The sequence below is a fragment of the Lissotriton helveticus genome, chromosome 12, assembly GCF_964261635.1.
Source record: "Lissotriton helveticus chromosome 12, aLisHel1.1, whole genome shotgun sequence".
Taxonomy (NCBI): Eukaryota; Metazoa; Chordata; class Amphibia; order Caudata; family Salamandridae; genus Lissotriton; species Lissotriton helveticus.
Window position 1 is genome coordinate 579,410,372 of NC_136073.1, and position 22,170 is coordinate 579,432,541.

Sequence of the window (22,170 nt, forward strand, 5' to 3'; positions counted from 1 at the left end):
CTTAATGTGATACCCTTAGAGGCCCTGTACCTCTACACATACACTGCCTTTGCAGGCAGTGTGTTTTGGTGCAGAACACAGTGAAGAGTAGACATGGTACACTGCCATGCCTACAACCCACTGCCCTGGCAAATATCAGTCACCCCTCTAGCTGGTTGCATTATACCAAGGGCGCAGGTGCATGAGCCCTGTACCCATACAGTGTTTAAGTCCATTCATAGACATTGTACGTGCAGAGCTGCCATTAATAGATATGGTGCTTGGAGCTTGTCATTACGATCTCCACAGCACCATAATGGCTACAATGAAAACTGAGAAGTTTGGCATCAAACTTCTCAGCACATTAAACCCAGATGGATGCCAGTGTGGGATTTAATGAAAAATGCAGAGGACATCTTGGAGATGCCCCCTGAAAACTAACCTACCACATGTGTCCAGGCTGAGAGGCTGCTTTCAGTTGCCACCACCCGACATGTTTCTGGACCCCTGGGTCGAGAGCCTGCTGCTCTCTGGGGCCTGAAAAAATGCAAATCCTGGGACGAGGTGCCAAGCCTCCTCCCCCAGGATGGGCAGGATTCACGAAGGGGAAGCTTCAAAGGCTTGTCGCCTTTGCGAGCTTCCCCTAGCCACTTGCTGCTCTCAGCAACTGGTCCCCACTGGTTCTGACCCCCACTTTGGGTGGGAGAACCAGAGGGAAAAACAAGTGAGGAAGAGAGGTGTGCGCACCTCTGCACACTCCACCCCTCAGGTGGGGGAGGCGAGGTGACACACAACAGTCCACGTAAGTAACAAACAAAGGGGGGAGGGAGAGGAAGAAGTGGATTCTGTCCACCCTGGCAATACGAATAAACAAAAAGAATCCACTAGATTGGGTTCGGTGATCCCTACAGTGGTGGGGAGCAACCAGTGTTGTTTAAATACCCCTCACACACCAAAAGGCCCCTTGGTGTCATGCTTCATCATCGGGGTCTTCACAAACCTCTACGGAATGCGGCGTGCTACGCCTCACGACTACGTAGGAGCACTGAAGGTGAACTATGTGTTGGTGTGTGTGGAGTGGTAGAATGTGAGTGGTGAGGTGAAAGTGAAAATTAAAAAATACCTGGCTCGTAGGCAAACAAAAAACTTTTATTGAGTCCTCGGCTGGTATCATTAAAAAGTGCAAGCGAGGTTGTTCTCTACTGATTAGGGTAAGGCAACCTCAAAAGTGCGTCAACATGTTTCGGAGTAGAGGACTCCTTCAGGACAAGGATGTGCACTAGTTATCCTCACCTTACTCACATGTATATGTAGATGTCAAAGTGTGCTCTACAAAAATAATTTATGGTGAAATGTACCTATCTGTTTTTAAAAGGCAAAGTCCGTTGCGCCCAATTGGCGATATACTGAACCTGTGAATGAACAAAAGGTTATATAAACCAATGGTGTAAAATACATGTTCATGAAAAACTGTAAATACACAGAAGGGTAACAAAGAACCAAAAATAAGGTCCAGGAACCCTGGAAAAGAAAATAGAAAAACACGAACATATAGACTAGGACACACATTAATTGTCTCTGAAGATCTCCATCTGGTTCCATAAGATGAAAAAACGGAATTAATATCACACAGTTATCAACAGATGTATATTGCTTACTTATAGTAATGGGCTAAGTAGCCTCATGAGCCAAATGTGTGGTATTGGGGGTCTTCTGTTCTGCCCAATATGGCAACCTATGAGGTATTAAAGGAACCGAGTTTTAGGATCTAAAGCAGTCGCTCCTGATACAGATTTTGGCAATCATACATTCCACCAAACACACTCACGGTTACAGCATGGCCTGGTTGGCTCTCATCCCCTCAACGCAGCTCCGACGAAGTGTCGGTCCATTGAGAAACAGACCCCTTATTTAGTGCCTCAAGGGTTACTGATTGCCCCTTAATTGGAAAAGGAAACGGCCCAAACATGGACATAACCCTTAAGTTCTGACCCGGTTCTGCGCGAGCTTGCTGGGTGTGTCCATTGTAACCAGAGTATGCGCAAAGGGGAGACACTAACCGCGAGCGCAAGGCGGTAGTGTCTGCGAAGACGTTTAGGCTGCAGGAGGGAATTAGCAGCTACTCGCGCATGCGCGAGTGAGACGTCCCGTTTCTCATTACTTGTCTCAATTTGGGTTTGGGAACGCTGTGTGCGCAGCATGTATGTGCTCGCGCATGCGTGTGTTCGAGTGGGGAGGGGCGGGGTTAGTTTAAACTTGTCAGTGTTACTGAGGCTATTATTCTCGATACAGAGTAATGTACAAATACAAACGCTCTATCAATTTTGTGGGCATATGGTCTGATGGTAACAGTGAGAGACAGACATTTTTTTACTCTGAATTGGTGATGTTCAAGGGTAGGCTGACAGTCATTGGCCTGTTATCAACGTAATTGGCTCCATGGAATGGAGTCATTTAGCCCAGTTGTATCCGAGCCCAATCGAAAAACCCATCTTTGTTCTTTTTCAAACAGGCCCCTTTCTGACGGCAGTTGCTCAATTACAGTCCAGTGTATCTCATTCACACAGTGCTGTGCCTCTAGAAAATGTGATGCCATTTTTGTGGTCTGTTTCTTGCACCTTACATTGCTTTTGTGTTCATTTATTCTAGTTTTGACAGCACGAGTTGTCATCCCCACATATTCTTTTCCACATGGGCATGTAATTAGGTATACAACGTTCCTACTATTGCAGTTTGTGAAAGGATAGGATAGGATAGGATGTACATTTGTATAGCGCGAATTGCTGCCCGGAGGCGTCCAAGCGCTAGGAGAACCGAATACCTACCGCAGGCCCAGAAAGAGAATTTAGGGGTGAGATTAACTAAACTGGATGAAATAAAAAGGTCTTTAGTTGTCTACGGAAGGTTGAGAGGTTGGAATTAGCTCTAAGTGCAGTGGGAGGGCGTTCCAGGCCCTGGCACCGTTGTATGAGAAGGTCCTGCCTCCGGATCTGGATCTTTTTATTTTGGGGTTTTTTGCAAGAAATGTTTGAATGGAGCGGAGGCTTCTGTTGGGCACATAATGGGTAATTAAGTCTTGAGTAATTTTGGGGCCAGTGTTCCAGAAGGCCTGGTGTGCAGTGCACATGGCTTTAAACAGGACCCTCTGTCGCACTGGTAGCCAGTGGAGGGTAATCAAGCCTGCTCTCACTGACTGTCTGCGGGGGAGGTCTAGTAGAATGCGCGCTGCGCAGTTTTGGACTATCTGGAGCCTTCTGAGGGTAGATTCGGGGGCGCCAAGATAGAGTATATTGTTGAAGTCGAGTCGTGATTGAATTAAGCCTTGTACGGCCGTTTGTTTGGCATCCCAGGGAAGAAGGGGGAGGATTCTTTTCAGCATCTTCATGATGCCAAAACAAGTGGCTGAAAGCTTTGTGGACTGTACATTAAAGGACAGGGATCTGTCCAGCCACACTCCAAGGCTTTTGATGCTATTTTTGGGAGTGGGTGGGGGGCCCAGACTGGGTGGCCACAAAGAGGGGGGGATACTGGGGTCTGGGGAGCCCAGGAGCATCAGCTCAGTTTTGTCCCCATTCAGTTTTAACGAAGAAAGGGACATCCAGGTCTTCACTTCCTCAAGGCACTCTCTAAGCCCGCCTGGAGCCGATGGAGTGGCTTCCTGAGTCATGGAGACCACCAGCTGCGTGTCGTCCGCGTAGGAAATGATCTTAATCCCATACGGACGGACGACGTCAGCCAGCGGCCTCATGTACAGATTAAAAAGTGCAGGGCTTAGAGATGATCCCTGAGGGACTCCACATTTCAAAGGTCTGCTGGCAGAGACAGACTCGCCTTCAAACACACAGAAGGATCTGTCTTGAAGGAAGGACTGGAACCAAGACAAGGCTTTGTCTTCAATCCCAACCTGGGACATACGATATAGCAGAGTGTCATGGCTGACCGTATCGAAGGCCGCACTGAGATCAAGGAGGATCACTGCCACTGATCCTCCTTGATCCAAGATCTTTCTCGCTTCCTCAGTGACCATGAGGAGGGCGGTCTCGGTCCCATGCTTGGGTCTGAAGCCCGTCTGGGTCGGGTCCAGTAGTTGGTGATCTTCCAGAAAGGTAATTAGTTGTTTATTAATGTATTTTTCCAGAATCTTGCTGGTCCATGGGAGCAGGGATATGGGGCGATAGTTACTCAGATCATTGGGGTCCAGGTTGGGCTTCTTCACTAGGGCTCTAACCATGGCCTGCTTCCAGGCAGTCGGGACCACGCCAGATGAAATGGAGACGTTTAAGATGTCCTTAATTATGGGCAGAGTGATTTGAGATGCTGCCATTATTATGTCTGGTGGTGCTGGGTCATTGGGGGAACCAGATTTTACACTCCGGGCTAAGGGCTCAAGAGTAGCCAGCTCTAGTGGAGGGAAGTGTGTTAGTGCGGGTGAGTGATGAATGGAAGTCATGAGGGGACAAGTAGGAGCCGAGGGGGTGAGGTTGTTCGGGGGAAAGGCAGAGTAGATGGTATTTATTTTCTGGTGGAAGAATTCGGCGACATCATTACAATGGGTGATGGATTTATCTGCCTGATCACAGGGGGACTGTTTGGTCAGTTTTTTAATGATTCGGAAAATTTCCTTAGGTTTAGATTTAGCGAGGGAGATTTTCTCCGAAAAGTAAGCGGCTTGGGCCGTTTTTATCAATATTTTGTAGTCTCTGATGGCTTCGCGATAGAGATTTTTTTTATCTGAGGAGTAGTCAGCTCGCCAGCTTCTTTCAGATGGTCTGCAGTGGCGTTTGTCTCTAAGATCTTCAGTATACCATGGGGCAGTTTTTTTGAACTCGTTTTAGTGTGATTTTTTTTTTGGGAAGAGCCGCGTCTAAAGACTGAGTGATCCAATTGGAATAAGCCAGATTTGCTAGGTTAGGGTTGTCTTTGATCAGAGGGGAATTCTCGGCAAGTATATTAGTCCATTTATCGATTGCGAGGTGGGACCAAGCTCTTGAGAGTCTCGTAATCGGTGTCGATTCAGAGGGTTTCGGTGCAGACCAGCTGATAGGGATCAAAAAATGGTCGGTCCAAGGCAGGTGGATGGGTGGTCCTGTTATAAGGCCGAAACAGTTGCTAAAAACCGGGTCCAACAAATGGCCCTTGACATGGGTAGGGGAGGTAACTCTTTGGGTCAATTGTAAAGCTGCCAGGTCTTCTGTTAAAGTAGTGGCTATGTGGTCTGAATCCGAGTCGAAATGGAAATTAAGGTCGCCTAAGACGGTGAAGTTAGACGTGGGATTGAGGCGTTCGGCTATGATTGAGGGTAAGCAGACATGGAACTGATTCGGGGAGCCGGGAGGATGGTAAATGAGCGTGCCGGAAAAGCATTTGTTAGGTGAGAGTTCGACATGGAAAATGAAACTCTCGCAATCCGGGATGGATTCGGTTGCTAGACGGCAGCGAAATTGATCTTTATAAATTATCGCCAGACCTCCTCCTCTCCCTTTAGGCCGGTCTTGGTGAGAGATTTGGAAGCCTGGGGGCAGAGCTTCCAAAATCGCTGGCTCAGCGTCAGGAGTTAACCAGGTTTCTGTCAGAAACAGTATGTCCGGTGAGAGTTCCTCTATTAGGAGAGAAATTTCAACCCTATGTTTTGGGAGGGAACGGCAGTTCAACAGGAACATGCGGTAGTCATATAGCAGTTCAGGCATTATTTTAGGCTTCAAGTGGAAGTTACAGTTGGGGCAGGTAGGGGGTAGGGTGTCAGCTTGGAAGCTGTGTAGGCATCCCTTGTTGGTGAATATCCTGAGACTATGCAGGGTGTCAGAGCTATAATGCAGGGGTACTGAAGGGTGAGGAGCAAGGGGACTGGCCCTAGGCCCGGACTCCGCGCGGACGAGCGCAGACGAGCTTGCCTTATGCGCGCATTCGTCGCGCCCGCTGCGCTCGTCCGCTGCGCCTCCGGTACATACACATTATTATAGGTTGGAGGGGGGGGTGTGGCCTCTAAGTGGGCGTGTCCCTCGTTCCGTGGGACTGATGGCGCCTGCGAAGACTCCCACGAGCTCTCCCTCTCAGCGTGGCAACCGCTGCTGGGGATGCTTTCCAGGCGGGAGACAGGCAGGTAAAGAGTGCGCTTTTAAAATCAATTAGGTGCAGTTTTTAAAAATGAGCAATTCTAGTGAACAACAAGCTATCTCCCGGCTATGCCTCAGGAGGATTCGGTAATCTGTAGCGCTCGAGTGTCAGCGTTCTATTTGAAAGCACGTTGTTCCCATCTGGTGCCGTTTTTGAAGGTGAGAGTAAGACTTTTCTCAGTCAGGTGGCAGCTATTACAATTGCCACATGGATGGTGTCCATGAAGACCTTGCAATCTGGTTTGCTGGATCACATTGGTACGAGGTCTTGCATGCACCAAGATATCTTTCAAGTTCCTTCCTCTCCTGTGAGCGAATAGGGTTTTTTCTAAGTTTAGACTCCCACTTGTCAGAATCCGCCGGTGATCCAGCAAACCAGATTGCAAGGTCTTCATGGACACCATCCATGTGGCAATTGTAATAGCTGCCACCTGACTGAGAAAAGTCTTACTCTCACCTTCAAAAACGGCACCAGATGGGAACAACGTGCTTTCACAAACTGCAATAGTAGGAAGGTTGTATACCTAATTAAATGCCCATGTGGAAAAGAATATGTGGGGATGACAACGCGTGCTGTCAAAACTAGAATAAATGAACACAAAAGCAATGTAAGGTGCAAGAAACAGACCACAAAAATGGCATCACATTTTCTAGAGGCACAGCACTGTGTGAATGAGATACACTGGACTGTAATTGAGCAACTGCCGTCAGAAAGGGGCCTGTTTGAAAAAGAACAAAGATGGGTTTTTCGATAGGGCTCATATACAACTGGGCTAAATGACTCCATTCCATGGAGCCAATTACGTTGATAACAGGCCAATGACTGTCAGCCTACCCTTGAACATCACCAATTCAGAGTAAAAAATGTCTGTCTCTCACGGTTACCATCAGACCATATGCCCACAAAATTGATAGAGCGTTTGTATTTGTACATTACTCTGTATCCAGAATAATAGCCTCAGTAACACTGACAAGTTTAAACTAACCCCGCCCCTCCCCACTCGAACACACGCATGCGCGAGCACATACATGCTGCGCACACAGCGTTCCTAAACCCAAATTGAGACAAGTAATGAGAAACGGGACGTCTCACTCGCGCATGCGCGAGTAGCTGCTAATTCCCTCCTGCAGCCTAAACGTCTTCGCAGACACTACCGCCTTGCGCATGCGCTCGCGGTTAGTGTCTCCCCTTTGCGCATACTCTGGTTACAATGGACACACCTAGCAAGCTCGCGCAGAACCGGGTCAGAACTTAAGGGCTATGTCCATGTTTGGGCCGTTTCCTTTTCCAATTAAGGGGCAATCAGTAACCCTTGAGGCACTATATAAGGGGTCTGTTTCTCAATGGACCGACACTTCGTCGGAGCCGCGTTGAGGGGATGAGAGCCAACCAGGCCATGCTGTAACCGTGAGTGTGTTTGGTGGAATGTATGATTGCCAAAATCTGTATCAGGAGCGACTGCTTTAGATCCTAAAACTCGGTTCCTTTAATACCTCATAGGTTGCCATATTGGGCAGAACAGAAGACCCCCAATACCACGCATTTGGCTCATGAGGCTACTTAGCCCATTACTATAAGTAAGCAATATACATCTGTTGATAACTGTGATATTAATTCCGTTTTTTCATCTTATGGAACCAGATGGAGATCTTCAGAGACAATTAATGTGTGTCCTAGTCTATATGTTTGTTCGTGTTTTTCTATTTTCTTTTCCAGGGTTCCTGGACCTTATTTTTGGTTCTTTGTTACCCTTCTGTGTATTTACACAGTTTTTCATGAACATGTATTTTACACCATTGGTTTATATAACCTTTTGTTCATTCACAGGTTCAGTATATCGCCAATTGGGCGCAACGGACTTTGCCTTTTAAAAACAGATAGGTACATTTCACCATAAATTATTTTTGTAGAGCACACTTTGACATCTACATATACATGTGAGTAAGGTGAGGATAACTAGTGCACATCCTTGTCCTGAAGAAGGAGTCCTCTACTCCGAAACATGTTGACGCACTTTTGAGGTTGCCTTACCCTAATCAGTAGAGAACAACCTCGCTTGCACTTTTTAATGATATCATCCGAGGACTCAATAAAAGTTTTTTGTTTGCCTACGAGCCAGGTATTTTTTAATTTTCACTTTCACCTCACCACTCACATTCTACCACTCCACACACACCAACACATAGTTCACCTTCAGTGCTCCTACGTAGTCGTGAGTCTTAGCACGCCGCATTCCGTAGAGGTTTGCGAAGACCCCGATGATAAAGCATGACACCAAGGGGCCTTTTGGTGTGTGAGGGGTATTTAAACAACACTGGTTGCTCCCCACCACTGTAGGGATCACCGAACCCAATCTAGTGGATTCTTTTTGTTTATTCACACAACAGTCCACGCCACCTTGAAGATGGGGGGACTCAGCCAACCAGAGACAGGCTCATGCCCCCTTCAACTGGAGGGTGGCATAATAGGGGGTGTACCCACCCCAGGGAAGGGACCCATTGGTCCCTGCCTTTTACCTACCATTAACACCCCTAAACATCTTATGAAAGGTAAAGCTACCATGTTCTCTTGCGTCTCCTCAAACCAAAACGAAGAAGGCTCCGAGTTAACCAGGCTTTCATCAGGACCTAAACTAATGGAATCGCTACTGCAATATAGTGTGCTAAGTTTGTAAGAACTAAATATAAAGTCTCAAAAGAAAGTGGTTGGTTAATACAACCTACGATCACTCTGTATTAACACAGAGAGCCTTCTTTGTTTTGGTTTGAGTAGACGCATGAGAACATGGTAGCTTTACCTTTCATAAGATGTTCCATAGGAGATGCAGAAGTACAACTGGGACACCGTTATACACAAGAAATTTTATTTTATACAGGAGTTTCTTTTTCATGTTCATGTTACAATCATATAGGCCAGATAGCCCTGTTTTTATGTTCAGTCACAGCAATAAACCACTCACAGATGCCTGTTCAGGCACATCAATATATGTCCATCTGATAGTCAAGGGCCCCTGGATCTCGCCGAATGTCTGAGTTTTGCAGGACAGTCTTTTAAATATGATAGGTAGCCACTGTTCAGAGGATTTGGACCCTGACTGTTTTCACCTGTAACACAGAGCGGTGCCTCATTCACTGAGCAGATGCCAGGTGAGGTGAGGAGTACTCTCGCATAAAGACGGGTACGTGCGATAACCTTTTTCAAAATAGACCTTCTGCGATATGTACAACGAGGAGTATAAGATATATTCTTAGAGTATCAACATAATCAAAATAGTAATGTCAAGATGATGTTTACTTTGACAGCAACTCACTCTTGTTTGGTCTTTTATAGTAAAACATGAATTTCTGTTTTCTTAGGAATGGGTCGAAGACTCCTGTGATATTCAACCATATCTAGGATGCACAGGTGATCATAGGTTGTATTGAACCAACCACTTTCTTTTGAGACTTTATATTTAGTTCTTACAAATTTAGCACACTATATTGCAGTAGCGATTCCATTTGTTTAGGTCCTGATGAAAGCCTGGATTAGAAAATCCAAAGGCTGAAACATGAGACCTGTGATCCTTGTGAACTTCTTACAGTCATTCTTTCAAACTGTATATGCACGGTTTTAGTTTTGACACTAGGATAGCGGTTATTAAAATGGTTTAGTATCCTGGTAATCAATTTTAAATTTCACTTTTTCACATTCATTCACATGCACTGCAATTATCACCCCTTCCAAATTTGAATTTTGTCTCATCATTTGTGGGATCATAGTGGGTTCCATCTCAGGCCAAGACATCTGTAAGCTCCCTTCCAGCGTTGGGAAGTTTGTAGCCCTTGGCTGCACTAGGATCTGCAGTTAAGAGGAGATCCCAGATGAAGTATGCCACCTCAGTGGGTTGATGGGATTCTGTCCTCTTTAAATGGACTTCTTTGACCAAAACAATTTAGTTTCTTGTTGTCCAAGTTTATTTTTTAGAACAACGGTATTTTATTTGTTATGTAAGGTTCAGTTTGGGGACAGAATACAGTTTTGTCTTTAAATATTTTCTCCAGGACCCCCTGTTTAAATATTTTGTGCTAAGCCAGTATATACAGAGTCAGCTTCCTACAATGACCGAGTGAAACGACGATTGGTGGGAACGACTTCGGGTGTTCCAGGACCTCCCTCGCATCTGGGACTTGGAACAGTGCAGAGTTGGCCGGTGTCTGGCTACGAGGAGCTTCAGGGCATGCTCCCAGATCACCTTAGGATTCATCGCTCGACAGTCTGGGTAGACCTCAGTCATGGCCTGGCTCCAAGCACTGGAAGCCAATCAGGTAGGTGGTCTGTGTCAGACATCTGCTTGTGATAGATCCACAGGTGTTAAACCCCATAGGTTTTTAGGGGACATTCCTAATGCACACTGGGAGCATAGCTTAAAAAGAATCAACCTAGTCAGAAAAGGTAGCCACAAAAAACGAAGGAGGTATCCCTTGCCGGATCTGGGCTGATGGCGCAAAAATTGAGGAACTTATGTTAACGGACTGGCTTGGCACCTATATAAGCACCATATGCGTTACTTCTGGCATGAAGGATGCAGAGCGGATAGATGCAACCTACTGGCGTGCAGAGGTACAGATCATGATTTTTTGGATCCAGTCTGACGCCTGGCAAATATTCTATGGTAGAGAATCTGCAGCTAGAATTCTATCAGATTGAAGAGACATAGTGGAAAGCATTTTTAATTTAAAGTATCACAAGAAAATGTTTAGAGACCATTAACCACCGGAAATCTTATATATTTTTTCAAGTATGTAATGTGGGTTTTATAGACTGCGCAGTTACTCAAAAGAGTGTCATGGCGCTAACGGAATAGTAAGGGCACAAGAGAGCCATTTACTGAACAGAGAGCAAGGTTTTAAGCATTTTTCTGAATGGTCTTTCATCCTCCATACACCAGAGTTCTACAGTAAAGTTGTTCGAGCCCATTGGACCGAACAGAGAAAAAGATCGCCCGCCTACTCAAAAAAGCCTGACTCTCTGGACCATGGCCAAGAGAATGTTGGAGGACCGCAACTTTCTCAACGGGCTGTAGAGGGAAATTCTCCAGCCGTAGGTCAGAATATCTTGAAAAAGAGAAGTTATCTGGGAAAAATTTTGCAACAGTTAGAAATGGGATTTCTGGTTGGCCAGGGCTTGCACCTAAGCCAGGCACAAACCACCAATCTGGCAAGGGAGTTACACGCTGAAGATAACCCCTGCTCACCCCCTTGATAGCTTGGCACGAGCAATCAGGCTTATCCCAGAGGCAACGTGTAAAGAGTTTGCGCAACACACACAGCAGCAACACACTAGGCACACCGCAAAAGGAACTCCTCACAAGGTTATATATCAAAATAGCCTTTGTATTATCCCAAAAAACATTAGAATAGTAATCACACAATATACACTGTCAACTGGCACTATGCGATATTTACAGAGGATTATACAGGGCCAATCGGGCCATTGTCAGAACCATCACAAGCACAAATAGTAAATGTAGAACACAACCAGTAATGACTGGCAAAACACTGTACTCTGCATTATATCCTGCAACAAATATTATCCAATCCGTATCACATCATACTTAAAATACATTATGCGTCAACCTCATAAGCCTACACACATTATGCAATAATATCTTCACCAGCATAAACACCGTATGCAATAACCTCATAAGTAGAAATCACATTAGACAATAACCTCATAAACCTAAGTCTCAGATTAGGGAATAACCTCCTAAACATGAACAGAGGTATAAATCATAGTGCATAAATCACATTTCCTGGGCACCACATAAATCACATTAAGGCCTGGCGCCCTGCCAACCTCACACTGACCCACTGGCCAACTGGCCTTCTCAGAGGACTCAAAATGCCCTATGTCCCAAATGTCAGGGCGGCTGCCACTGCAGCAGAATCCAAGGTGAGCAATTGTGTGGGCACCACTGTGCCTCCTCGGTCCCCACTGAGACTACTCAAAATGAACTGGCCTAAATGTTGCATCTGCCGCTCATTGCGGTGCAGCTGTGCAGAAAGATGTGGGCACTGGCACTCACTTTGCCCTCTGGGTCCCCACTAGGACTCTCTAACAACCGGGCTCCACGGTGCAGCTGCCTGGGCTCTTGCAGGGCAGCTGGGATCAGTGGTGGAAACACGGGCACCACTGTGCCTCTCCAGCCCCACTGGGACTAACTAAACAAATATGCCAATCGTTGCTGCTGCCCGCTCTGGTTTGGCGCAGCTGGGAATAAAAAAAGATGCCCTGGCACTTCGGGGCACCGCTCTCGGGCTCTGCAAAATAAATTACCCATCAAGGAAAAATAGGCTGGCTCCAGGCACTGACAATGTGCCTCAGGGAGCCCTAACACGTCTTCTGGCGCTCCCTTTGGCGAGGGGTGGGGGATGGGGGGGGAGGCACCCACAATAGGCAAGTAAAGCCCCACTCACCGGGGCTGCTCTCCTCCTCTCATTTACTCTCGCACTCCGGTCCCCTCCAGGCACCACATGCACGGCTCACACAACGGCTGTGGGAGTCCTGTCTCCCGGACACCTTGAAGTTTCTCTCTGAGAGCTTCCTGGTCGGCCGCGCTGCCATTGGCGGACTCTTCCTGTTTTACCCCGCCCAGAGTCAGGCAGACTGCCTGGCTTCTGGGTCGGGCTGGCGGCTTCTCTCGGCAGAAATGCGGGGTGGGCACCCACTTGGAAATAAGGCATAAAGCGGGGTGGGCACCCGCTCGGCTGCGCAAACTGCAGGGTGGGCTCCCGCTCCATAAAGCAGCACAGGGGAATCCCTGCCTGGGATTCCCTCTAGAGGATGTGCAGCTCAGCGCTGCAGATGCAGACGACTATGCTCCTCTCTCCTGGGAGTAAAAGAAAAGCGTTCACGTGGCGCTAGGAGCCACAGCTCCAGCAGCAAAAGTACTTAAGGATTAAGGGGCATCACGGGGCTTAGGGAGGCCAGCACACAGGGTCCTCCTTCAGGGAGGCAAGCCCTCTTGGCAGTTCCTCCTGGGCCCCCAGCAGCAGCAAGCCCCTAGCAAGTCCAGGAACAGCACAACATTCATGGGTTCACAGCCCCATTATTTATACTACACATTCCTTTGTCTGCAGTACAGGGAAGGGGGGGGCAAGCAAAAACGGGTTCAAAGGGGAATTGGAGCACTGTTTACCAGGCTCATCTTCCCCTTTGTCAGGTGGGGGCTCAGTGAGCAGACACCACAGGGGGCGGAGCGAGCATTGTACAGGGCAAGCACAATCCTATTCAGGGTCAGGGGACTACTCCAAATGTAGATATCCTATTCAGCCTAGTGCAGACTCAAGCTGCCCCTCTTGGAGCCACACACACCTCACCAGCCCCTGTCACTCTAAAGCCAGACATGCGATTCACATCAGGCAGGCAGACACATAGCACACAGAAATGCCAACTTCTAAAACCCAGATCTTTTGACTGGGGGCGAGTGTTTGATTGGGTCAGATGCTCCGTCCATCACCACCCCCTTTTGTACAGCTTCTAAAAGTGGCATCTCTAAAATAGTTATAATAAATCTGCGCACACCATTGCGCAGCATTTATTATTACCATTCCAGATATACTAAACTTGACCACGCTGCTCCTTTCATACTAGGAATTACCACTGAAACACTTATCAGGGAATCCCCAATACATTCCTAGGGGAGGGCAGCCCCACAGTAGTGAGAAACCAAAATAGCTGTTTGTCACTACCAGGACATTTCACACACTTAAGGTACATGTCCTATCTTACCAACAATGCACCCTGCCCATAGGGCTAGCTAGGGCCTACCTTAGGGGTGACTGACATGCATTAAAAGGGAGGCACAGACATGGCAAACACTTTAGGTGCAACGTGACAGCGGCAGTGACACTGCGCGCACAAGCCCTGCAATGGCAGAGGCCTGAGGTACGTTTGAAAGGCTACATTGGTGGGTGGTGCAATCAGTACTGCAAGCCTAAAAGTAGCATTTCATGTATCAGCCCTGGGTATATAAGATACCATTTTCAAGGGACTGACAGGTAAATTAAATAGGCCAAATAAGTTTAGACCAATCTTACCATAGGTAACAGAGAGCACACGCACTTTACAATTGGCAGCAGTGCTAAAGTGCCAGGAGGCCTAAAATCGCCAACACCATGTCAAAGAAAAGGTTAGGAGAAAGGCAAAAATATTAGGGATGATCCTACAAAAAGGGCCAAGTCCAAAAAGTTAAATGAAACTAATGTGGCAGCAAAAGGGTGAAGACTGTCTAGGTTACTGACATTTTATACTTTAAAACAATGCCATAAGCTCAAGCACCACTGCATGTCTGAAATGCTACAAAGGCTACCTGGCATGGATCACCCAAACAGCAGCACAATACCAAATCCAAGAGAAAATCCACATCCAGAATTTCCCCGCTCTGCCAACCCACAGTAGGATCCTTAGGATTCACTACAACCTTTACTCCCTTCGGTCACTTTACAGTCGTCTCATCTACAGTGGTCTACTCACTTGGAGAAGCATTGAGTATTGTGGCACTGAGTCACCAAAGTCTCAGTGTCCTCTTCTTGCCGAGGGCGCACTGTAATAAACTCCAGAGTATTAGGGCGGGCACAAAACTCCCAGCTGGCTGCCTCAATCTGGGGACTAGTACAGTTGAAGAGATTGATTTGTCCAAGAGGATCCTGGGAAGAGACATGAAAAAGAACACATCAATGTAGACTGTTGCTCAGCAGTGCAAAGAAAGTTAAAAGGTGTTAGTAACCATCGTGGCAATTACCATGGTTTTCTCTTGTTCAGGATATGCCCAGTATGACAAGTAATTCCTAGATAAGACACACCAGCGTCTGTGCCAGGCTCCAAACCCACTCACGTCGTAGAACATAGTCTAAAGAAAGTAAATGGCAAAGCCCCTTAGAAATAAATCAACAGAAGGCAAGAGAACAATTTTACAAGACTGGTAAAGTAAAGGTAACACAATCCACAACCACCACTGTCTTCTCTTGGCTGCATTCACTTTGCAAATAGTCAAGGTATTTCCAGAAAAACCCCACAGAATGTTTTTGAATTAACAGGATATTGGTAGATCTTTATCCTTTGTTCTCACTCGTATCCCACTAGAAGCACAGGTTTGTTGTTGGACATCTTACTATTCAGCTGTCACTGCTCTGAAATATTAAACATTAGCACCATGTACATTAGAATGCGATTTTTTTCTCATTGCTTGTAACAAGTGGCACTATTAACATTCTCTATGGTAGTGCCTTTAATAACCTAAGAAGGATAATAGGCATGTTAAACCGGCTACACCTCAAACTTTTGACATTTGGGCTTAATGTATTTCTGCAACAGGTGCATGGACTTACCGGGCCATCTTCCCTACATACGTCGACTTACCAGAAATCCACTGTGGTGCACATTGGAATGGCTCTGGCACTGCAATTTTAGATGGATATTCCCCTCTAAAGGCGACAGGAAAGGGACCTGCAAGAAAGTAAAGAATCCCTTAGTATATTTTTTTCTTCTGGTCCTGGCCAAGAGTGGGTATAATTGCAGCCATGCACAAAAGACGGTTAGCAGATGGACATTACAGAAGAGATGTGTCAGCAATAAGGGATAAGGGATACAAACAAGTTAGTTGGATGGATGTTAACCTTCAATCACTAGGATTTACCAAAATGGAATAAAATAAAGATGGAACTAAGAGTCTAAAGTGTTTGCAGACTGGCACAAAGTCAGAAGAGGAGAGAGAGGTAGGAGATGTGTTACAAGTGCACAAAGGGATGTGGATGCTCTGGAATAGAAGAGGGATAAAAGGACTTTGAAACCAATGAAAGAATCATTAATCCCAGCAGAAGCTTTGCTACAGTACACAAGAGTATGACATGTCAATACTATAATGGCGATCACCAAGCACATACTGAGATAGCAAATACTTATCACCATCGTTCACTCCTGGTACATCAGTTTGCTTTTGCTATACAGCTCCTATAACATCCAGGGGAGTTTCCTTCATGAGAAGGAAACTCTTGCATGCATCTCAGAAGAGCACCCTTGTGTACGAGGAATGAGGAAGTGGATAATATTGCTTAACAAAGGTGAAGATGGGCCAAAGCTCCTGCTAATGCGATAAATGATTGGATGCAGCTAAATCAAGCAAACTAGAGAGAAAGGTGGTTCACAACCTTGTCCTGGAAGTAAGCTCCCAGCAGACGCCCAACCTTTCCTTCAAACTTCATCTAAAATAAGGGAAGAGGGAGAGAAAAGGTGGTGTCAATGAGAAGTGAATGTCTGGAGTCTGGGATGCTGCCTGCAGAATAAACACTGTTTTCCATAGTCCATTGCAGGGGGGAAAAGTATCTGAATAAGCGTGAGTCTATGCCCGCAATACACTAGAAGACTTACACGTGATGGGATTTGTCATACCTTTACACTAACCCAGATACAGCAATCGAGTCATGTAAATTGTTTATATATTAAAGCATGATCATAGCATCTCAAGCAGTGCTTCCATAAGAAGCTAGTACGAGAGGCACAGGATCAGTTCACTTTGTTAGTGTGTGGAAGCCACAGGATCAGTTTAACTTTTGGAATAAAGCTGCCCAATCATAGTACTCTTGGTGAAGAGGCTGAAAAAGCATCACAGTGTGTGAGAGAGAGTGTGAGAGAGAGAGTAAGAGAGAGAGTAAGAGAGAGAGTAAGAGAGAGAGTAAGAGAGAGAGTGAGAGAGAGTGAGAGAAGAGAGAGAGAAGAGAGAGAGAGTGTGGTGAGAGTGTGGTGAGAGAGAGTGTGGTGGGTGAGAGTGTGGTGAGAGAGTGTGGTGAGAGAGAGTGTGGTGAGAGAGAGTGTGGTGAGAGAGAGTGTGGTGAGAGAGAGTGTGGTGAGAGAGAGTGTGGTGAGAGAGAGTGTGGTGAGAGAGTGTGGTGAGAGAGAGTGTGGTGAGAGAGAGTGTGGTGAGAGAGAGTGTGGTGAGAGAGTGTGGTGAGAGAGAGTGTGGTGAGAGAGAGTGTGGTGAGAGAGAGTGTGGTGAGAGAGAGTGTGGTGAGAGAGAGTGTGGTGAGAGAGAGTGTGGTGAGAGAGAGTGTGGTGAGAGAGAGTGTGGTGAGAGAGAGTGTGGTGAGAGAGAGTGTGGTGAGAGAGAGTGTGGTGAGAGAGAGTGTGGTGAGAGAGAGTGTGGTGAGAGAGAGTGTGGTGAGAGAGAGTGTGGTGAGAGAGAGTGTGGTGAGAGAGAGTGTGAGAGAGTGTGAGAGAGAGTGAGAGAGTGTGAGAGAGAGAGTGTGAGAGAGAGCGGGGGGAGAGAGAGTGTGGTGAGAGAGTGTGAGAGAGTGTGAGAGAGTGTGAGAGGGTGTGAGAGAGTGTGAGAGAGAGTGTGGTGAGAGGTGTGAGAGAGAGTGTGAGAGAGAGTGTGAGAGAGAGTGTGAGAGAGAGTGTGAGAGAGAGTGTGAGAGAGTGTGAGAGAGAGTGTGAGAGAGAGTGTGAGAGAGTGAGGAGAGGTGTGAGGGGTGTGAGAGTGTGTGTGAGGTGTGAGTGAGTGTGAGAGTGAGTGTGAGAGTGAGTGTGAGAGAGGTAGAGAGAGAGTGAGAGAGAGTGAGTAGAGAGTGAGAGAGAGTGAGAGAGTGTGATCGAGAGTGTGATCGAGAGTGTGATCGAGAGTGTGATCGAGAGTGTGATCGAGAGTGTGATCGAGAGTGTGATCGAGAGTGTGATCGAGAGTGTGATCGAGAGTGTGATCGAGAGTGTGATCGAGAGTGTGATCGAGAGAGAGAGAGAGAGAGAGAGAGAGAGAGAGAGAGAGAGAGAGAGAGAGAGAGAGAGAGTGTGTGAGAGAGAGTGTGAGAGAGAGTGTGAGAGAGAGTGTGAGAGAGAGTGTGAGAGAGTGTGAGAGAGTGTGAGAGAGTGTGAGAGAGTGTGAGAGAGTGTGAGAGAGTGTGAGAGTGTGTGAGAGTGTGTGAGAGTGTGTGAGAGAGTGTGAGAGTGTGAGAGAGAGTGTGTGAGAGTGTGTGAGAGAATGTGAGAGAATGTGAGAGTGTGAGAGAGTGTGAGAGAGTGAGAGAGTGAGAGAGTGAGAGAGAGTGAGAGAGAGTGAGAGAGAGTGAGAGAGAGTGAGAGAGAGTGAGAGAGAGTGAGAGACAGTGAGAGACAGTGAGAGAGTGAGAGACAGTGAGAGAGTGAGAATGTTCATAAAAGTGCATTTTAGTGGATATGTGAGAAAGTGTGCTGGCGACTGAGTGTCTAAGAGCCAAAGCAACGGGCAAGAGCACTCCACATCTAATCTAACTTCGGACGTAAAGGAGGATTAGACTTAACACAATGGACAAATTCGGCAAGCAAACATGAGCAATGTTGGAAATACATTGAATATTACAAAAGATTTCCCTTCAAAGACTGAAATATGGACTTCCACAGTGCAACCAAAGAAAGATTTATTCATGAATATATATTCACTAAAAAACTAAAGGTTACAAGAATGTTCTAGTTAGGAAATAGAATTAAAGAAACCTTAGAAATTCACTGGAAAAAAACAAAGGTTACAGGGACGTTATAGTTGGGCTCAGATTTCACTCTCACAAAACCATAGAAGTTCAGCAGTAATAGTTACCTGAGCTCAGTATAACTTACACCGCTGAAATGCATTGCTTATGTCCTCAAATATTACATCACTCATGACCTGGTTCAACAAGTTACTTACCTTCTGTAACACTGTATCTTTAAGAGACATATGCTGGTTATAGATTCCTCATCTTAGAATTACCCCCAGGTGTCAGACTATACCCGAAGACTTTGCTTTAGGAGTACCCCTGTGTGTCGGTCGACTCCGCGTCCATCCTTGGTGTCGTGGTGGCCGAAATGACATAGTGGTGTCTACTTAGACGCCGACCATGCGTGCTAATGTAAGTTCTGACAGTACTTTCCACGCCAGAAGCGCAGAGCCATGCAAGACACTGACCACTGGTGCACATAACTAGGGCCATGAAAGGGAGTCTCTATCCCTAGAAGCCAGTTTGCATAACGGGGAGGATGGGTTACCGAAGGTAAGTAACTTGTTCATCTGAAAGATTGTTGGGCCTCTTTAATGTAAGGAAGATAGAATGAAGCAATGACAACCCTGGAGGTGGGTCTGCGAACTAAGTTCACACCAGAAAGTCCTGGAGAACAGAACATCCAAAGTAGTAGTCTCTCCGGACTTGGCTGTCTAGGCAATAATGTTTGGTGAACGTGTGCAGGGATGCCCACGTGGCCGCCTGACATGTCAAGGAGTGGAACTCCACGGACCAAAGCACAAGCAGCTGCCGTAGACCTGGTGGACTGGGCACGTAGTCCCACTGGAGCTTCCTTTTTTGCTAAGGACTAGCAGATTTTAATGCTTAGGACAACCCGAGAGATGGTGCGTTTTTGCACAGCCCAACCTTTCTTGGTGGCTATAGCCAACAAAGTTGATTGTCCACCCAGAAATCTTGCGTGTGGTCTAGAAAGACAGTGCAAGTTTTGGGTCCATATGGTGGAGTCTCTCCACCACCTGTGAAGGGTGCGGATGCAGGAAAAAGGTGGGCAGACTTATGGTCTGTCCTATGTGGAAAGAGGCAACCACTTTGGGAAGAAAAGAGGCCCTATGTGAAAGACTACTTTGTCCGTATGAACAGCAAGAAAAGGAGGTTTTTAGGACATTGCTCGCAGAGTGAGCGAGCTTCAACGGAGGGGAAGGCATAAAGGAAGGCAGACTTCAGAGTAAGGAGCCTGATAGGGCAGTTATGTAGAGGCTCGAAGGGAGCACACAAAAGGAACGCCAAGACAAGATTCAAGTCCCACTGGGGTATTATGAACGGAGAAGGAGGAAAGAGAAGGATAATGCCCTTTAGAAATCTATTTACAATAGGGCACTTGAAAAGAGAAGGCTGACCAGGAAGGTGAAGAAAGGCAGATCTGGCCGAAAGGTAGCATTTAAGAGTGCCCAGGGTAGAGCCCTCCTAGGCTAAAGATAGGATGAACAAGAGTACCTCTGAAAGAGGGGCAGAAAGGGGATCCACGGCCTTCGCTGTGCACCATGGCACAAACTTGTTACATCTACAGGCGTGTACAGACTTGGTTGAGGGACTCCTGGCCCCCAAGATGACATTACAGACTTCAGGTGGAAGGTCAAAAGCAGTCAACTGCAGCCGCTCAATCTCCATGCAAGGAGTTGGAGGCTGGACAGGTTCAGGTAGAGGACCATTCCCTGCTACTGCGACAGAAGATGCTCCCAAAGACGCAGTTTGATCGGAGGATCGATGGCGATGCTTAAGAGCTCGGGGTACCGGACTCTGTGCCTAGTCCGAAGTCACACGAATGACTTGGGCCCAGTCGCGCTTTATCTTCAGCACTCGGGTCAGAAGTGGCAATGGCGAAAATGTGTACAGGAGGCCGCAAGTCCACTCGCGACGAAAAACGTCGCAGAGCGAGTGCCACCTGGGAAATTCCAGCATGCAGAACTGCTGACATTGCGAGTTCTATTCGCTGGCGAACAGATCTAACTAAGGCTCTCCCCACTGCTAAGAAAGACCTTGCACCACCTCAGAGTAAAGACGCCATTTGTGATCCATCATGCACAGACGGCAGAGCTCGTCCGCCCCTGTGTTCAGATAACCTGCCCGGTGTTGAACCACCAGGGACATGCCCTCATGTTCCAGCCGTGTCCAAAGGTGAACAGTCTCTTGACCTAGAGTCCCGACCCCAACCCGCTCTGTTTGTTGCAGTACCACATGGCAGTGGTCTTTCCTGAACACCTGCACTACTATTCCTTTGATAGAGGGAAGAAATGCCTTCAGTGCCAGACGAATCGCCCGTGCTCCAAAAGATTGACGTGGAGGCAAGACTCTGACAGAGACCTCTATTCTCCACCTCTCCCAGGTGGCCGCCGCATCCAAGTAATGACGCATCGGTCACCATTGTCAGCTCTGGTTGGGGAGGAGAGTGGGATCGGATGCTGACCCAATCTTGGTTTGTTACTACCACTGCAATTGATGTGCAGTCCCCTCCAAGATGTGGACGTCGCAAAGATTGCCCTGATGCTGCGTCCACTGGAACTTCAGGTCCCACTGCAGAGCCTGCATATGCCACCTGGCATGATCCACCAGCAGGATTCAGGAGGCCATAAGGCCCAGCAGTCTCAGGGTCATTCTCACTGAAATCCAGGATAGGACAGAAATATCGGTGTCATAGCCTGGAGGGGGTAAACCTAAAACTGAGCCATATTCAGAACCGCTCAAATGAAAAGGAGCTTCTGAGTGGGAGTCAGGTGTGACTTTGGCACGTTGATAGTCAACCACAGCAAGTGCAGGAGGTCTGCCGTAGTCTGGAGGTGGGAAACACCTTAAACAGCCAGTCATCGAGATAGGGTAAAACTGGTACCCCTGGACTGCGCAGTTGAACTGAGACCACCACCATCCCTTTCGTGAACACCCGAGGGGTGGTAAGTCCAAAGGGGAGCACAGTAAACTGAAAATGCTAGTGGCCTACTGTGAACTGTAGGTAACTCCTGTGGGCTGGCAGGACGGGGGTTTGGATATATGCGTCCTGCAAGTCCAACGCTACCATCCAGTGTCCAGGGTCGAGGGCAGACAGGACCTGAGCCAACATGAGCATCTTGAACTTCTCCTTCAGGAGGAAGCGGTTGAGGGCCCTAAGGTCCAAGATAGGACGCAGGCCTTGGTCCTTCTTGGGTACCAGAAAGTAGCAACCACAACGTACTTCTGGCATAGAGACCCTTTCGGTATCTCCCTTGGCCAAGAGAGCGGCAACTTCGTGGCGGAGAATGGCCAAATGATCCTCCGACATGCAATGGAAGGATGGTGGCATCCTGGAGGAAGTGTTGCCAGTCAATCAGGGGGCTGTCGGATCCTCGGAGGATCTGTGTGCCCATACATAGAAATTTGGATTTTCCTTAATATTTCCAAAACTGATGAAGCACAAGCTACTTACTTGTGTAACGTTATATCTGTACAAGACATTAGTTGGTGATGGATTCCTTGCCTTAGAATATCCCCAGGCGTCAGACTGGATCCGGAAAGTTTGTCAGCAGTACCCCTGCGCGTCGGT

The 22,170-nt window shown here is 47.2% G+C and overlaps 1 protein-coding gene across 1 annotated transcript in view; it reads right to left on the reverse strand.

The window, feature by feature from the left end:
• LOC144798063 (uncharacterized) overlaps nt 1-22,170 on the reverse strand; it is a 793,010-nt gene that overhangs the window by 22,122 nt on the left and 748,718 nt on the right. The window contains exons 19-22 of the mRNA XM_078668835.1: nt 16,284-16,337; nt 15,496-15,582; nt 14,879-14,986; nt 14,611-14,783 (exon numbers count right to left, since the gene is read on the reverse strand). Of these exons, the coding sequence (XP_078524961.1) occupies nt 14,611-14,783; nt 14,879-14,986; nt 15,496-15,582; nt 16,284-16,337 (422 nt within the window). The remainder of the gene's footprint in view (nt 1-14,610; nt 14,784-14,878; nt 14,987-15,495; nt 15,583-16,283; nt 16,338-22,170) is intronic.